Source organism: Emys orbicularis, chromosome 10, assembly GCF_028017835.1.
Source record: "Emys orbicularis isolate rEmyOrb1 chromosome 10, rEmyOrb1.hap1, whole genome shotgun sequence".
In the NCBI taxonomy this organism is placed as follows: domain Eukaryota; kingdom Metazoa; phylum Chordata; order Testudines; family Emydidae; genus Emys; species Emys orbicularis.
The window spans coordinates 83,939,038-83,953,700 of record NC_088692.1 but is presented as its reverse complement, the minus strand read 5'-3'; the positions used below and the strand labels follow the sequence as shown (position 1 = coordinate 83,953,700).

General features: G+C 41.2%; 1 protein-coding gene across 4 annotated transcripts in view; it reads right to left on the bottom strand.

The window, feature by feature from the left end:
- CLPX (caseinolytic mitochondrial matrix peptidase chaperone subunit X) overlaps window positions 1–13,145 on the bottom strand; it is a 31,343-nt gene extending 18,198 nt beyond the window's left edge. For 2 of the 4 annotated variants that reach the window (XM_065411657.1, XM_065411659.1), the window contains exons 1-3: window positions 13,040–13,145; window positions 6,788–6,948; window positions 5,253–5,370 (exon numbers count right to left, since the gene is read on the bottom strand). In XM_065411657.1, coding sequence (XP_065267729.1) covers window positions 5,253–5,370; window positions 6,788–6,948; window positions 13,040–13,109 — 349 coding nt within the window. In that variant the 5' untranslated portion in view covers window positions 13,110–13,145. Of the gene's footprint in view, window positions 1–5,252; window positions 5,371–6,787; window positions 6,949–7,120; window positions 7,312–13,039 lie in introns of those variants that run through there. The other 2 variants (XM_065411656.1, XM_065411658.1) reach the window with 1 other exon arrangement.
- Between the last annotated feature and the right edge of the window lie 1,518 nt (window positions 13,146–14,663).

The following is a 14,663-nucleotide window of genomic DNA, read 5'->3' as shown; positions in this document are numbered from 1 at the left end:
AAACCTCAAGAACAAATAGATTTTCTTAAGAAGAACATTTTTCTGCCTTTGGGAATCAATTTTTAGGACAGCAGCAACTCAGACTTCAAAGAAAGACAAAGAATCAGATTCAGAAATACTTTATAACAACTTGTGGACTGGCGCTATTAAAGCTATTGTCTGTTTCAGAAAAGCAAAGAAAATGGCATCTGTTCTAGATGATTTCAAAGAACAGAACCATAATCCAACATTAGTGTTCAATTCCTGGTCCAGCACTTGAATGTCCTCTGTTAAGTGTGCCAAATAGGTGCAGCATGACCTACTTCGATAAATAACTACTCCTTATTAAAATGACTAGGTGAAAAACTCTATAACAATCCTCTGAACTTTTAAAAAGTCTTTAGAAAACAGGTTGCACAGCCAAATTCTGGGTAATTTTATTGCCAATCTATGACAAGAACCAAAAAAATTTTTACATAGTGCTCATGCTTCCCATAGAGCAGATGTTAGGAGAAACTCATCCAACTGATAAGATATAGATGTTCCAAAATTCTGTAGCTGCACAAATCAAATTAGATTTTTATAAAAAAAATACTAATCTGTTAATTTTAACAGATTATCAAAGTGCTGCTGCACTGTGGTAACCTCCCTGCTCTTAATCCTATTCCTTTAAGCAAAGTGAACAGAGGAGATGGAACACTGCAGTGGTAACAGCATGAACTGCTGATATCATAGGAGGGAGGGGGAAAGTGGAGAAGAGCAAAGGTCACTCACTTGCAAGCAACCCTCCTATGATATACTATTAGTTGCCAATATCACAGGGAGAGTGTGCGTACTTGCACAAGCTCAGAACATCCCAGACATCCTTATTGATGGCTAGTACCATGGGAGCATTCTCTTCCCTCACATCATGCTAGCACTCAACAGTAGCACCACAGAATGAACACGAATATAGTCACTCCCTTAAGCAAGGGAGAAAAAGGAAAATAAAGGCGAGGCATTATATTTTGCACTTTTACAGCAGCTTTCATTGGAAGATCTCAAAGTACTTTACAAACATTAAGCCTCCCAATACCCCTCTGAGGTAGCCACTTCCCCCATGATACAGATAGGGGAAAATGCGGCACCATGGTGATTTTCTCTGAGGTCAGAGCAAGTCAGTGACAGAGCTGGGATTAGCACCAAGATCTTCTGACTAGGAGTTTCATGCTCTGAACATCAGTTCATGCTCCCTCCCACTGCTGTGACAAAGGAAAATAAGATCACTTAGTTTCCACAGCAATGCTCATGTTCAAATAGGAAGGAACCAGAACCACTAGGAAACTGTGGGAGTGTGGGTTTTTTTGGGGGGGGGGGGGGGGCGGGGGGACGACGACTGCTGAACACTGTGCTGATGGCCCCACAGACTCCGTAAATGTAAACTTCTGACCGTTTTATTTTAGACTCTAAAACGATAGTGTCAATGGCCACTGGCAAAACATTTTAAATCACCAGCTTCACAGAAGGTCACACTTTTTAGCAATTTCCCCAGGACAGAGGAGGTGTAAGAAGCCCTGCAGATCTCCAGAGACAGCAATAATGTTATATTAATAAGTACACACAAATGTCTGTGCAATAGTTCCAATTTCAAATACTTCACTGGCATGATGAGGTCTGCAAATGTTTAGATACAACAACAGGTAGTGAAAAGGACATTAAGCTTAGCTGTTGACTTTGCTCCCATGGCATGCTGAAGGCTGCACACTACAAAGGTATTTGCCCAGTCAGTATTTATAGTGGTAAGGTGCAGGCCATGTCACACCACAGCAGAGCATTATCCACATGATATGTGCAAAAACCTGATGCAACAGTATTTTTTAAAAAGCTTGAATCTACCCTCTGGGGTGGAGATAGTTACTACATTGCAATTGCTCTGAGAGAGAGCATGATGTCAAGGAAAAAAGGGCAGGAAAGCCACTAATTTCCTAACAGGTTTAAACATGACAGGAAAACCCTGCTCCGGAGGATGGAAAGGGCAGGGAGTTCATCCCGGCAGAATGAGGTGATGACAATGCCTGTTTTTAAGAGTACTTAAATCAGCAATACTCAGGCTCACAAGATACAGGTGGTTTTGGCTTCATGTCTCAGGCATGAATTTTATCTCACAGAAGGAAGCACTGATCACAGGATTTCCCTCCACACAGCCTGACACCTAATGCCAGGCACAAGGAGTGTTGAGCAAATGGGTAAGAACGACCAAGATCCCTTTAATACCTCCAAAGAGCACAGGAAAGAAGATGAGTGTGTTAGAATAGCAGAGGATCACAAAACCATCGTGCAAGGTTCGCAGCAATATGTGATGAAGAAGCACATTACAAACAAGCTGCACTGGAATGTCAAGCTGTCACTCCACCACTCAATGGCTCTTTGCAACTTGATTCATGAATAAAGAAGCTCTCTGACTCAATTCCATTTAGTATTCTGTTAATCATCTCAAGATGAGTACAGAGTTAATTTGATGTTTAATTTTTTTGTGTGGGGCACATACTGGATAAATGTGTTTTCCTTAGTCAGTAAATATGTAATTAAAACCCTGAAGATTTACAAGTCAAAACAACAGTTTTGTTTTGTCTTTTTAAAGTAGTGGCATTACAGGCTTAGCTGAAAATCAAGTTACAGTCTGTTTCATAGAATACAACCACCCATTAATAGTTCTGGGAATGGAACTTGGATGGAAATTTTGACAGTTTAAGGAGGATTAGAACACAGCTTGCTTCCCCACAGCTATTCTGCATTCTATAGTGCAAATAAACCCAGAAAAGAAAATAAGTAGAGTAACACAAAAACAGATTGAGTTAGGGAAAAAATGTACGGTACTCAAATTAACAGTTTGAAAGAGAACTGAAAAAAGATGTAAGGAGTCCAATGGATTTAGGAAGAAATTGATGTAAGCCTAAAAGGAATATCTGAAATATTATAGCAATGACAACTGATTTTCTTAAAGATCATAGTTACTAGGAATCCAATGACAGCTCTCCCTCTGTTCGATCTCTATAACAAGCCCTAAATAAAATAAAAGGAGTTGGTTCCACTCTTAATTGTTGCAATGCTGCATTGTATAAAAGGACCTTTAAAAAGACTCTTTAAATCCTAGCCTCTCGAGAAGGATGAGAAATTAGGAATATCCAACTGCCTAAAAGAGGCCATCCTCTCACTGTATCTTGATGCTTGAGTTCTCTCAAACCTCCATCAGCCTCAATCCTCCTTTTAAGGAAAGGTAATTGTTTTTTAGTCTTAGGGAGGAGGGATAGCTCAGCGGTTTGACCATTGACCTGCTAAACCCAGGGTTGTGAGTTCAATCCTTGAGGGGCCATTTAGGGATCTGGGGCAAAAATCTGTCTGGGGATTGGTCCCCCTTTGAGCAGGGGGTTGGACTAGATGGCCTCCTGAGGTTCCTTCCAACCCTGATATTCTATGATTATGTGCCCCATGATATCCTGGTTAGATTCCAGTCTGGGTCTGGTCTTTTTAAATTGAAAATATATCAGCCAAGCTTCTCTCCCACATCATAAGAGAATGAGCTTCATGGCAAGATAATTTCTAAACACAGGTTAAAGTATCTTCGTGACATTGATGATATGTAGGTGTCTCTCTGTTGCCCATGGACCCAACAAGTTTGATCTCTGCTCTGAAGCAGTTCTTGGATGATGTTTCCAGCTGGATGCACATAAACAACCTCATCATCCATCCTGGTCTGGGTGGTAACAGAGGTGGAGATAGTAATTTTGAGTCTCCGTTTCCTGATGTCTTTGTTTACAACTGGGTGTCTTTTGAAGATGGTGAGTCAAATTAAGAATCTTTTCCTCACTTTCAACTACACCCTTTCTGTGGAAAGTCCCATGTGATGAACAGGTTCTGAAGTGTTTATTCCAGCTGTGCAATTAGCGCCGGATTTGCAGAAATACTGAGCACATACATTTTTAACTGAAATCAACAGAAGCTGCAGGAGCTTAACACTTCTGAAAAGCAGTCCCTCTTTCAGGCTGATCCTTTATCTATCTTGGGACTATCTTGCAACACCAAGATATGTCCCTGGGACCATAAAGTTGGATTACTGCAATACCTTCCTATCAAGGCTTATCTGTTTGCAGCTTGTTCAGAACAAAGCATCAGAAATCTGCTTTTTAGTTTAGGTATCTGTAATATTACACCTACCCTGCACTCTTTACAGGGACTTTAAATTGACCTTGTTTTTAACCCTGAAAGCACAGGCCTGGCTATTCTTGAGACCTCATCCTTAAGTCTCATCAAAAGAAGCTGATGAATATTTGTGCTCTGACAACCCAATTTTTAGAGACCTCTATTACTTGCTAGGTAAGCAAGAGATTGTGCTTCACTCTAGTAGATCCTAAGGCCTGGGATTCATGCTGCTCTAGACAACTGCCTCAGCTTATCTGTCCAAAGTGCTTTTAAGTATGACTACTTTTAGTCCTATAGTTATATTACTCTCCTCATTGATCCTCCATTCAACATCTCTGGTGTGCTACAACCCCTTTAAGCTTCTGTTTAAAAGAATTAATTCTAAATATTTTAAACTTCATGTATTAAAATTCTTGCTGTACAGTACACAAAGTGTCCAGGGAAGGCAAAGGCTGCACTTCAAAAATAAGATTCATCATCAGTGGTGGTCTGGCATTTGATATTAGAAGATTTTTTCCCCATTCATTGTGAACTCAACTACTCTTTTGAATACACTATGGCTCTTATTCTGGCCTACAAGGTCCAAAACATATAATTCTTCTAATATTTTCTAAAATGTGGTAATTCTCTTAGTGGATCAGCAATTCATCCTACTCTTCCTATTGCTTAAGAAAAAGGTTTTAATGGTAAATAAGCAAAAATCATGCACATGCTCATTAGAAAGCAAATCAGGAGCTGAAGTAATATTGTTTACATGAACACCTCTTCCACAAAGATATAAAATGTAATCGTTCAGATAAGCTTACATTGTTCACAATATTGCTCTGCATATTGTTGACCAAATTCTGCTCCTGATTACACTCATGCAGTTACTCCTGATTTACAATGTCAGTGACATTATTCTGGATTAACACCATCATAGCAGGATATTTATATGCATGGCATAAGTATCTGAAATTCTCAGTGTTCAGAATAAAACTTAGCTATCGGAACAGAATGGTTAAAAATTTAGTTTAGAAATCATTTCAATGTTTTATAGAAATGGAGAATCATCCATATAAATCAGAACACAATAATCCTTTGTTAACACTTACACACAAAGGTCTCTACATGTGTGCACAGGTCACCACACTTTGGGCACCGCAGCTGGTTTCCTCCTTTCCCCGAGTTTCCAGAACCTGACTTTTTACTGCCTCCCTCACTGACAGATTTCTAAAGAGAAACAATAAAATAATATTTCAATTGTTAGTTCCATACAATGAATTTCAGATTTGTTTCATTATACATACCACTGTATATAATGAAAAAAAAAATTGGCAGCTAAAATGGTCTATTTTCAGTATTTGAAAAAGACTTCAAACATCTACAGTAAGAGAGTTTAAAATTTCATGCTTAAAACAGGCTAACATTTTCACAAGAGACAGAAGTCTACATTTTAAAAAGTGACTAGAGATTTTGGATGCTCAACCTGAAATACATTTAAGACACCTGTTTTTTCAGAACGTACTGGGCACCCATCCTTTCAAAAACAGGCCCTTTCAAGGTGTCTCAAAATGAGTACTCAAAAATTAAAGCATCCAAAATCACAAGCCCCCTTTGAAAATTTAGGTTCTAACCACCACGGCCTCATTTCCCAAACTTTTGAAAGCTGAGCCCCAATTTGGTAAAATTAAACTAGTTGTGCCCTCCTTCAACCCCACCACACGTTATTAAAGGCCTATCCATCTCACCTTTTAAATTTTCAGTACTAGTTCATTAAGGCACATCCCACATTTTGGGAAATGATAGAAATATCTCCTCTCTCGCTTTTTTTTTTTTTTTTTTTTTTAAACACATGCTTTGTTAGCTATTTCATTGCTTATCAATGTTGACACTTGAAGTATCTTAGTTAGCACTCACTGAAAGATGGGGCTGCCCATATCTCAAAGCTATTGTTTCAGGCTCTCTGCAAACTGACATAGACATCACTACATTGGCTAAGCCCTCTTTACATTTTGAAGGTTTTCTCTGTAATCATAACAGCGATAGACTGACTAAAAATATATACACACACACACAGGAGCCTCTGAAAAACCAACACATCTGTCCGTGCCCCTTGCTAGTCCTTCACATCCCATGAAATATCAGTTTAAGAATGGGGTAAAACAAAGATTTAAAGTAAGTTCATAACAAGAGTAGCAATTAAACATATTATAAGACTAAAATGAGTCTTTTCCACAAAGTACCCTTTCTTAGTTCCATAGCAACATATTATAGAAGTAATTAGAAAACCAAAACATGTTTGGTTTCAAAAAACCAAAATAAGATTTAATCAGTTTTTTAAAAAGCGTTAAGAGTTTCAGATACTACTTCTATCTGCAAATGTGTGTGGTTTTATAACCATATTTCACAATATTTTCAAAAATATTTATCTCACTTTTTGCTGTTTGAAAGACCTAAACAATAGGGGAAGTGACTATAAACCAAGTATTTGTGCATTTGACAGTACAAAACCATACAATGAAAATATTTTTCCTCCAATCTTTTCAGTTACAGTAATCTGAAGGGTGACTTGTAACAGTAGGTAAAAATTTCAGAAAGGAGTGTGGTTAAGAGATCCCTTTAGCAATAGGTAGTGTATGCAGACTACCTTATTGCCATCGCCAGAACCATCCTTGCTCGCGCCATCTTTCGAAGCAAAGTATGCTGGTGTTTCTGAAAAAGTTCTAAAAGGAATCCTTCTTAGAGACCGAGTTTCAAAAGTCCCAATTCTTCCTAAAACAGCGAGACAAGTACGACCACAAGTAATACCTGGAAATGAAACAAATCCTGTAAGTCTATGGGGCACACATCTTGCTCCCCGCAATCCAAACAAACTGTGTGTGTAAAACAGGGAAAATACGCCACGTTATCTATTATTAGTTTGCTTTATGGTGTAAGAGAGAATAAGATATAATAGTTACCACTCTAGCTAGTATTTTACCATTTATCAGAAGACATCTGAAGTGCCAATATATCGTGTATGGAGAACACCTTTTCACAACTTCCTCAGTCCTTATCATATGGCAGTGAAAAGGACTTTGAAGGAAAATATGACTTTCCTTTTGGTCAAAAAGTCACCAGCATTTCAGAACAATTCAAAATAGGATTTATTTGAAAGTTCCTTCTGAAGCAGAAGAAGAGCTACAGTAAGATAAAGGAATACAAGCTTGAATTTCCTTTGACTTAAGGAAGTCAACAGAACACTGAACACTACTTCTAATATTCATCCCTGTGAAGACTTATTTTCAATTAAGTTAACAGGTTAATTCAGCACACAGTTCACAATGGGCATTTGAATTGTATAATAATAAAAATTTAAAATAGAATTCCCAAAATACCTCACTGTGTATACACACATCCCCATAACATTATATACTACCATGCAGAAAAATACAGATTAAAAATGACAATGTAGATCCCATTTTTTACACCATTATAGTGTACTGAAGATTTCTACTTGCATTATAGTCAAATAACAATTAGTCAGCTAGGTCTGTCAGGGATCAGACCTCCTCATGCCTCTGACCACCATAACCAGGCCGTCAGAAGCCTGTAGTATGGACATGGCCAAACTATCAGTAGTGGTTAGTTAGCAAACAGTACTACAGTTCAGCTCTCAATGTCCAAACTTTAGTTATCCAAAATAGCATCATGTCCCCACCACAATATCTGTCATATCAAAGATTTTCTTGATAATCCAAAATTATTTCAGGTCCCCTGCAACATTTAGGTAATTGAGGTTATAGTACGCTAGTGACAGTTACAAAAAAGCACAATCAGGATGAAAAAAAAGATCAACCTTTAACATGTATTACGAAATGAGGTAACTGCAGAGATAATAATGAAATGACCTTTGAAATGTCTCCTAATCATATGAAATGTATCATGTAAGTGTCTTAGCAGTGTAGTACACTGGTCTTCATTTGTCAGAATCAGAATCCTTGATGCTTACTTGTAAACATTTCCAAAAGTCAGTTTCCAGGAATTTTCAGAAGGTCAGATTTGAAGAAACAAATTATTAAGGGGGAAATGAAGGGGGGCTGTTATGTTTGGCAGCATGGCTATCTTCTATAAACAGTGGGGACAAATTTTAAATTAGATATTCTATTTTTAACTTTGGCTGTTTTAAATGATTTATTCCCAACATGAAAAAACTCCTCCATTAGGCTACCCAAACTGTTGGTATTCTTGCAATAGCCTGGGAGAAATACTCCACACGTGGGTGGGTATGAGCCCACCTACACTATTCCTACAGTTTTAGAAGCTTTAACATAGATCAGGGATCGGCAACCTTTGGCACACGGCCCGCCAGGATAAGCACCTTGGCGGGCCGGGCCAGTTCGTTTACCTGCCGCATCCGCAGGTTTGGCCGATCACAGCTCCCACTGGCCGCGGTTCACCGTCCCAGGCCAATGGGGGCTGCGGGAAGCGGCGTAGGCCGAGGGATGTGCTGGCTGCCACTTCCCGCCGCCCCCATTGGCCTGGAACAGCGAACCATGGCCAGTGGGATCCACGATTGGCTGAACCTGTGGACGCGACAGGTAAATGAACCGGCCCGGCCCGCCAGGGTGTTTACCCTGGCAGGCTGCGTGCCAAAGGTTGCCGATCCCTGACATAGATTAAAATACGAGAAATGGTACAAAATTCAAGTAGCAATGATACATTTGAGATCTAGATTTCATGCTAGGGAGCTACTACACATAACTAGTAAACAACGTGAGTGGAATTCTAAGGGCTGACCTACAGGAAAATGCTACTTAACAATAATGATATAGCAGTATACAGTCAGCTCCTGTTTTTTATTCCAGCTAAATTTGGACTGGGATAGGTGGAGGAGGATTGAACCCTGGGAAGAAATCTCATCCACTGAAAGTTTATCATCTCAGCAGAACCTTCTAAAGCAGGGACACACAAATTAAGAGGCTATGGATGATAGGATGAGTGGAGGCTATGGATGATAGGATGAGTGGAGTTGGTTTGCAATGAGACAGAAAATGATTTCCAGTCACTTCTAAGACAGCTCATCATGAATCTAAGTCTATCATTTTAATTTATCAGGATTTTGTTAAAATAAGTTCAAAGAAAGACACGTAATTTTGTTCCAATATTTGACCTTCAGAGTTTTTCACTGGCTATCAATCACCTCAACATTACACTTTATTCCCTTAATGCACACATTTCAATAAGAGAATATATCTTAAATGATTTAATAAACAAAATTCTTAGGACTTTCAGCTTAAATTCTTGGTGTCAGTTGAGAGAGGAGGGTTTTTGAAAATGACACCTTATTACTTTAATAGAAGGATAGACAATAACAAGGAAGAGTATTACACACAGACACACATACAGTCAAAGAAAAACCTTCTGCCAACATCTGCTACTGCAAAGTCACAACCAGTGATATTTAATCAAATCAGATTTGCAGATTTAAAAAAAAAAAAAAAAGATAGTTTACTAGCAAGACACTAGCATAAATTAAGGTAATTAAGATATATATTTTTAAAGGGACACTATCAACTCAAAATATATATTTAAAAAAAATTGTCTAAAATAGTTGTGTTTGTACTTAACCCTTAGTCCCTACCAATTTGAGATGTCTCTCTCTTGCCTGCTGCAATAAGAGAGAAAACTGAATCTAAGGGAAATCATGAAACAAACTCCTGTCAAATGCACAAAGTAAAATGAAAAAGAAATGATTTCTCTTTCAGTTACAGTAATGTTAGGGATTACTTGCAAAAATAGTAGATACAGAATTTGAAATTGGTGTCCTTTCAGTAAAATATTTTTACAACACTCTGAAGATGAAAAGCACTATTTAAATGGTAATACTAACAGTTCAATGTTTTGCTACTCAAACCTTGACAAGCATTACTTTAAATACCATGACAATCTATCAATTTTAAAGCTTCTGCTGGGTTGTGATACTATTTACTGTGTGGTATTAGCTACGATACCATGGCAGTTGACACATTCTAGTTCAGTTGTTCTCAACAAGGGGTACACATACCCCGGAGGTACGCAGAGGTCTTCCAGGGGGTATAGCAACTCATCTAGATATTTGCCTAGTTTTACAACAGGCTACATAAAAAGCACTAGCGAAGTCCGAATAAACTAAAATTTCATACAATGACTTGTTTATACTGCGCTATATATTACAAACAGAAAGGGGTACAGTAGTCTGGAAAGATTGGGAGAAAGATGTTGGCAGAGCATTTCAGGGTACCCTGCAAGAATTATCTTTTCACCCAGGCTGGGTTTAGGAGGGTGTAAGTAGGTTAAGAAGGAAAAGTTAGGTATCACCAGTACGAGTTGGTTAGATGGGAAGAAGGCTTTTCATGATACAGAACCACCTTGCAAATTTCAAAATTGGTTATTTTGGAGAAAGTTTATTGTACGTGTACCTAAAGAGTAAAATAGGAAGAAAGTTACTGCACCTATTTCCATAAAATATAAATTTTCCATAAAAGTGCAATTTTTCAGGAATACTCCACATTCCAGTCAAATACCTGGTTTATTTCCACTCCACATTCCAGTAAAGACCCTGAGGGATTCAACATTCCCCCACCTCTATAGCAACACAGTAGAGTATGTTTTGCTAAATCCATATGTATACTGCATGAAAAATAAAATCTTTTACTCAAGTGATTGCTATGTTTGACAGCAGCTATATAATGTGCAATACCACTACCTCCGTTCTTAGTACTATTCCATGGTATTTGAGTGCCTCACAATCTTTTAATGTATTTATCCTCAATATCACAGTAATGTAGAAAAATTATGTTACCCAATTTTAAAGATGAGGAAGTGAAACACAGAGACACAAGTCACACATGGAGTCTGTGATGGAGCAGGAGATTGAACTCAAGTCCCAAACTAGTACCCTAATCACCAGACCATCCTTGAACTTTCTACCATTTGCAGGGTTAGATCCATCAGTGATTGCAACAGGTGTCAACCACAAGCACCTAGAATACTGGATAAAAGTTGCAGGCATTATTATATGGCAAAATATGAATAGTCTCCTCTACAACTTTTACAGGAAGTGGGACTCAAAAATCTATTTTTGTTACTCTGAAATTTCTATTTTTTCATTTATCTTTATAGATTCAATTTACATTATATATTTTGAACAAAGAAAAACATTGGATATACTGTTTATAGAAAATACTTGATTCAGATACTGACCAGAACTTTTTACTTTTTAAACTGTATTTGCTTTTAGAGGGTTCGTGTAAGGTAGAGAGTTCAAAGTTGAAAATATTGATTTGAACCTCCCAATGTAGGTCATGCTGGACTGGCAGATATGGAATCAGCTGGAATGGGTCATGCAATTTAACAAATAGCCCTTGTTGAACTACCACATTAAGCTATTGTTACTGAGGCTGACAAAACACCGTGCCCACTACACCGGCATTAAACAGGCACTGGTAGGTTTAAAAATCCTTACCTGTGTTGCTAGCATCACCTTACGCTATTAACATTTATGTTCTTTAATTCTTGCATTTCTAGTTTAAACTATGAAAATAAACTTGAAGCATCTAGTCAGTCACAAGTTTATTCATCAACATGATGTTATATTTAATCACTAATGAGGACTGTTTAAATCCTAACAAAACCTATTTGCACTTTTTTTGTTTCCTGAACACATTTCTCTTAATACTAGTTTTGTAAAAACTTTCTTCTAGCCAATCAATATACATTTAGGCCTGAACTAACCAAATGGCCTTTTGAACTTAAAAAAGAAAAAAAAAATAGTGAAAGAGTAAACTATTGCTTGACTAAAGACCCTACAAAGATTGAGCAACATAAAAGTCTGGTTAGAATGTCACTGACAGTAAGAACCAGAAATATATTGCACACGGTGAATCAAGGGAGGTGATTTCTTTCAGTAAAGCCTAGACAGGAATTAATAAGAGTATCCCCAACATGGCCTCTGCACTGACCCACAACAAAGCCAGCTGGAGATTAATATCTCTTCCCAACGGTACATTGGTCCTATGACAAATCCATTTCAAGTGGCCTATCCTACAAACAGTTTCGATTCTTGAACTCTTGCTATAAGCATGTTTGGCACTGTATAGTTCAATGACAAGTATGCTTCCTACTCCCTCCACCCTCTTTCTCCAAACTACCCTCTTTACAAGAGCCATCGACTGGAGCTATACAAAGAAACACAAACCAAGTCAGATCCCTCCTTTTAGACCCGACTCCAGCCCCAGCATTGAGCTTGCGATATATCCCGTTCATAACGAGATGATTGACATCGGTAACGTCGAGTCATGAAGCCCAGGCTAGAGAGAGAGAGATAACTGTGGCTAAAGCAGGGCACCCCACTTCCTTTGGACCTCCCTCCACCGACACCCCTTGTTTTGGGGGCGATCGCCCCGTCCTTTGGAAGCGTAGCCCTTGGTTTGACGGAGAATGCAGCGGGCTGAGCAGAAGAGACACAGGCAGGGCAGATGCGTGAGAGGAGCCCCCCGCCGAGAGCAGGGCTTGGGCGGTTCAACCCCGCACACACACCCGGGGGGGGTTCGCCCCCGTCTCTGGGGGAGGATCCAGGCCAGGGCTCGGGGAGGGGAGGAGAGGAAGCCCCAGCGCGGGGGGCGCTCACTGTGGCGCGGTCCGGACGGCGGTGATTCCCCAGCGGACTCAGCCCCATGGGAGGTTGGGGGGGAGGCAAGCTCTCGGCCCGGGCCTTGCAGAGGGGGGTCTCGGCGGGGGTTGGCATTCAGGGGTCGGTCTCTGGGGAGGGGAGGAGCAGGGTGCGGCCCGGGGGCCGGTCTCCGAGGGGGGAGTACCCGGCCCCGTCTCCCAAGAGGACCCCGGGCAGTGGGGGCTCGGAGGCGGGCGGGGTCATTACCTCTGTGCGCGGAGGGCAGCGAGGAGCTGAACAGCCGCGCGGCAGCAGCGCAGGTGTTACAGGCGGCCATGGTCCCGCCCGGCCTCAGCGCCCCGCACCCGCCCCGCTCACTAGGCCTCAGACCCACCGCCCCCCTCCCTTGCACGGCTGCCGAGTAAACACCACCCCTCCCCCTTCCTCCAACTACCGTCACCACGCTCGGCGCTTGTGTGTCGTCACGGCCAGCACGCTCCTCTCTCGCGAGCGCCAGCTTCAGCGAAACAGACCGTGCCGGCCCGCATTGCATCTTGGAACACGTAGGCCGGCGCGCTAGGAGTGACGAGGCGCGCGGCAGGCGGCGACCCACAGCGCCCGCTGGAGCGTTGCATGCCGGGAGCCGTAGTTCAGGGGTACTTTGCATGCTGGGAGTTGTAGTGCGCGTGGGGAACAGGCCGGTGGAGAGCTGCAAGGGTGGGGAGGCGCCACCTGTTGGCAGACACCTTGTGATGTTTTGGGTCAACCTGCTGATGTAGGGAGTGGAGTGATGTTGATGAGTGATGATGCCGGAGCCCTCCCCCCCCACGCCCTCCCCCTGTGCTCCAGTCCCCTGCCCCAGCCCTGATCCCCCCTCTCGCCCTCCGAACCCCTCGGTCCCAGCCCGGAGCACCCTCCTACACCCCAAACCCCTCATCTCCACCCCAGAGCCTGCACCGCCAGCCAGAGCCCTCACAGCCCACCCACCCTGCTCCAGCCTGGAGCCCCCTCCCGCACCCTGAACTCCTCATTTCTGGACCCACCCTGGGTGTTGCCAGCGTAGCAATTTTGTCACTAGATTTAAGAACGTTTTGGTTTCTCTAGCAAGGAAAGAAGTGTCCAAGTGACCGGTGACAAATCTCACGACTTTCACTGCCAATCACAACATCATTCACAAGGAGCAGCTCTGATGTTAATAAAATCCATTCCATGCTCTTCTCACTACGTTCTGTTGCCCACCAAGTCAATGTCATTACGTCTCACTTGGGCATGTCCTAGTCAGAAGAAAGCAATTCCAGGGTCTTGGGTGCCAGAGAGGCTGTGAATGAGAGCAAGGGTTTGAGTAGAGCAGTAGTTCTCAGCCAGGGATATGCGTACCCCTGGGGATACACAGAGGTCATCCTGGGGTACATCAACTCATCTAGATATTTGCCTAGTTTTACAACAGGCTACATAAAAAGCACTAGCAAAATCAGTACAACACTAAAATTTTATACTGCGCTATCTACTATACACTAAAATGTAAGTACACTATATTCCAATCGATTTATTTTATAATTATATGGTAAAAATGAGAACATCAGCAATTTTTCAGTAACAGTGAACTGTGACACTTTTGTATTTTTATGTCTAATTTTGTAAGGAAGTAGTTTTTAAGTGAGGTGAAACTTGGGGTCTGCAAGACAAATCAGACTCCTGGAAGAGGTACAGTAGTCTGGAAAAGTTGGGAGTCACTGGACTATAGCTCCTGGTGGCAGAATAAATGCTTAACACATAACTGGGGGGCTGAGCTTTGATTCTTTGGTGGTGGGCACAGGGTGAAAAGCCAGATCTAATGGGGAAGGGAGGCTGGAAAAGGGGAGGGTACAACCGCCCTTAGGGGGGAAAGTTA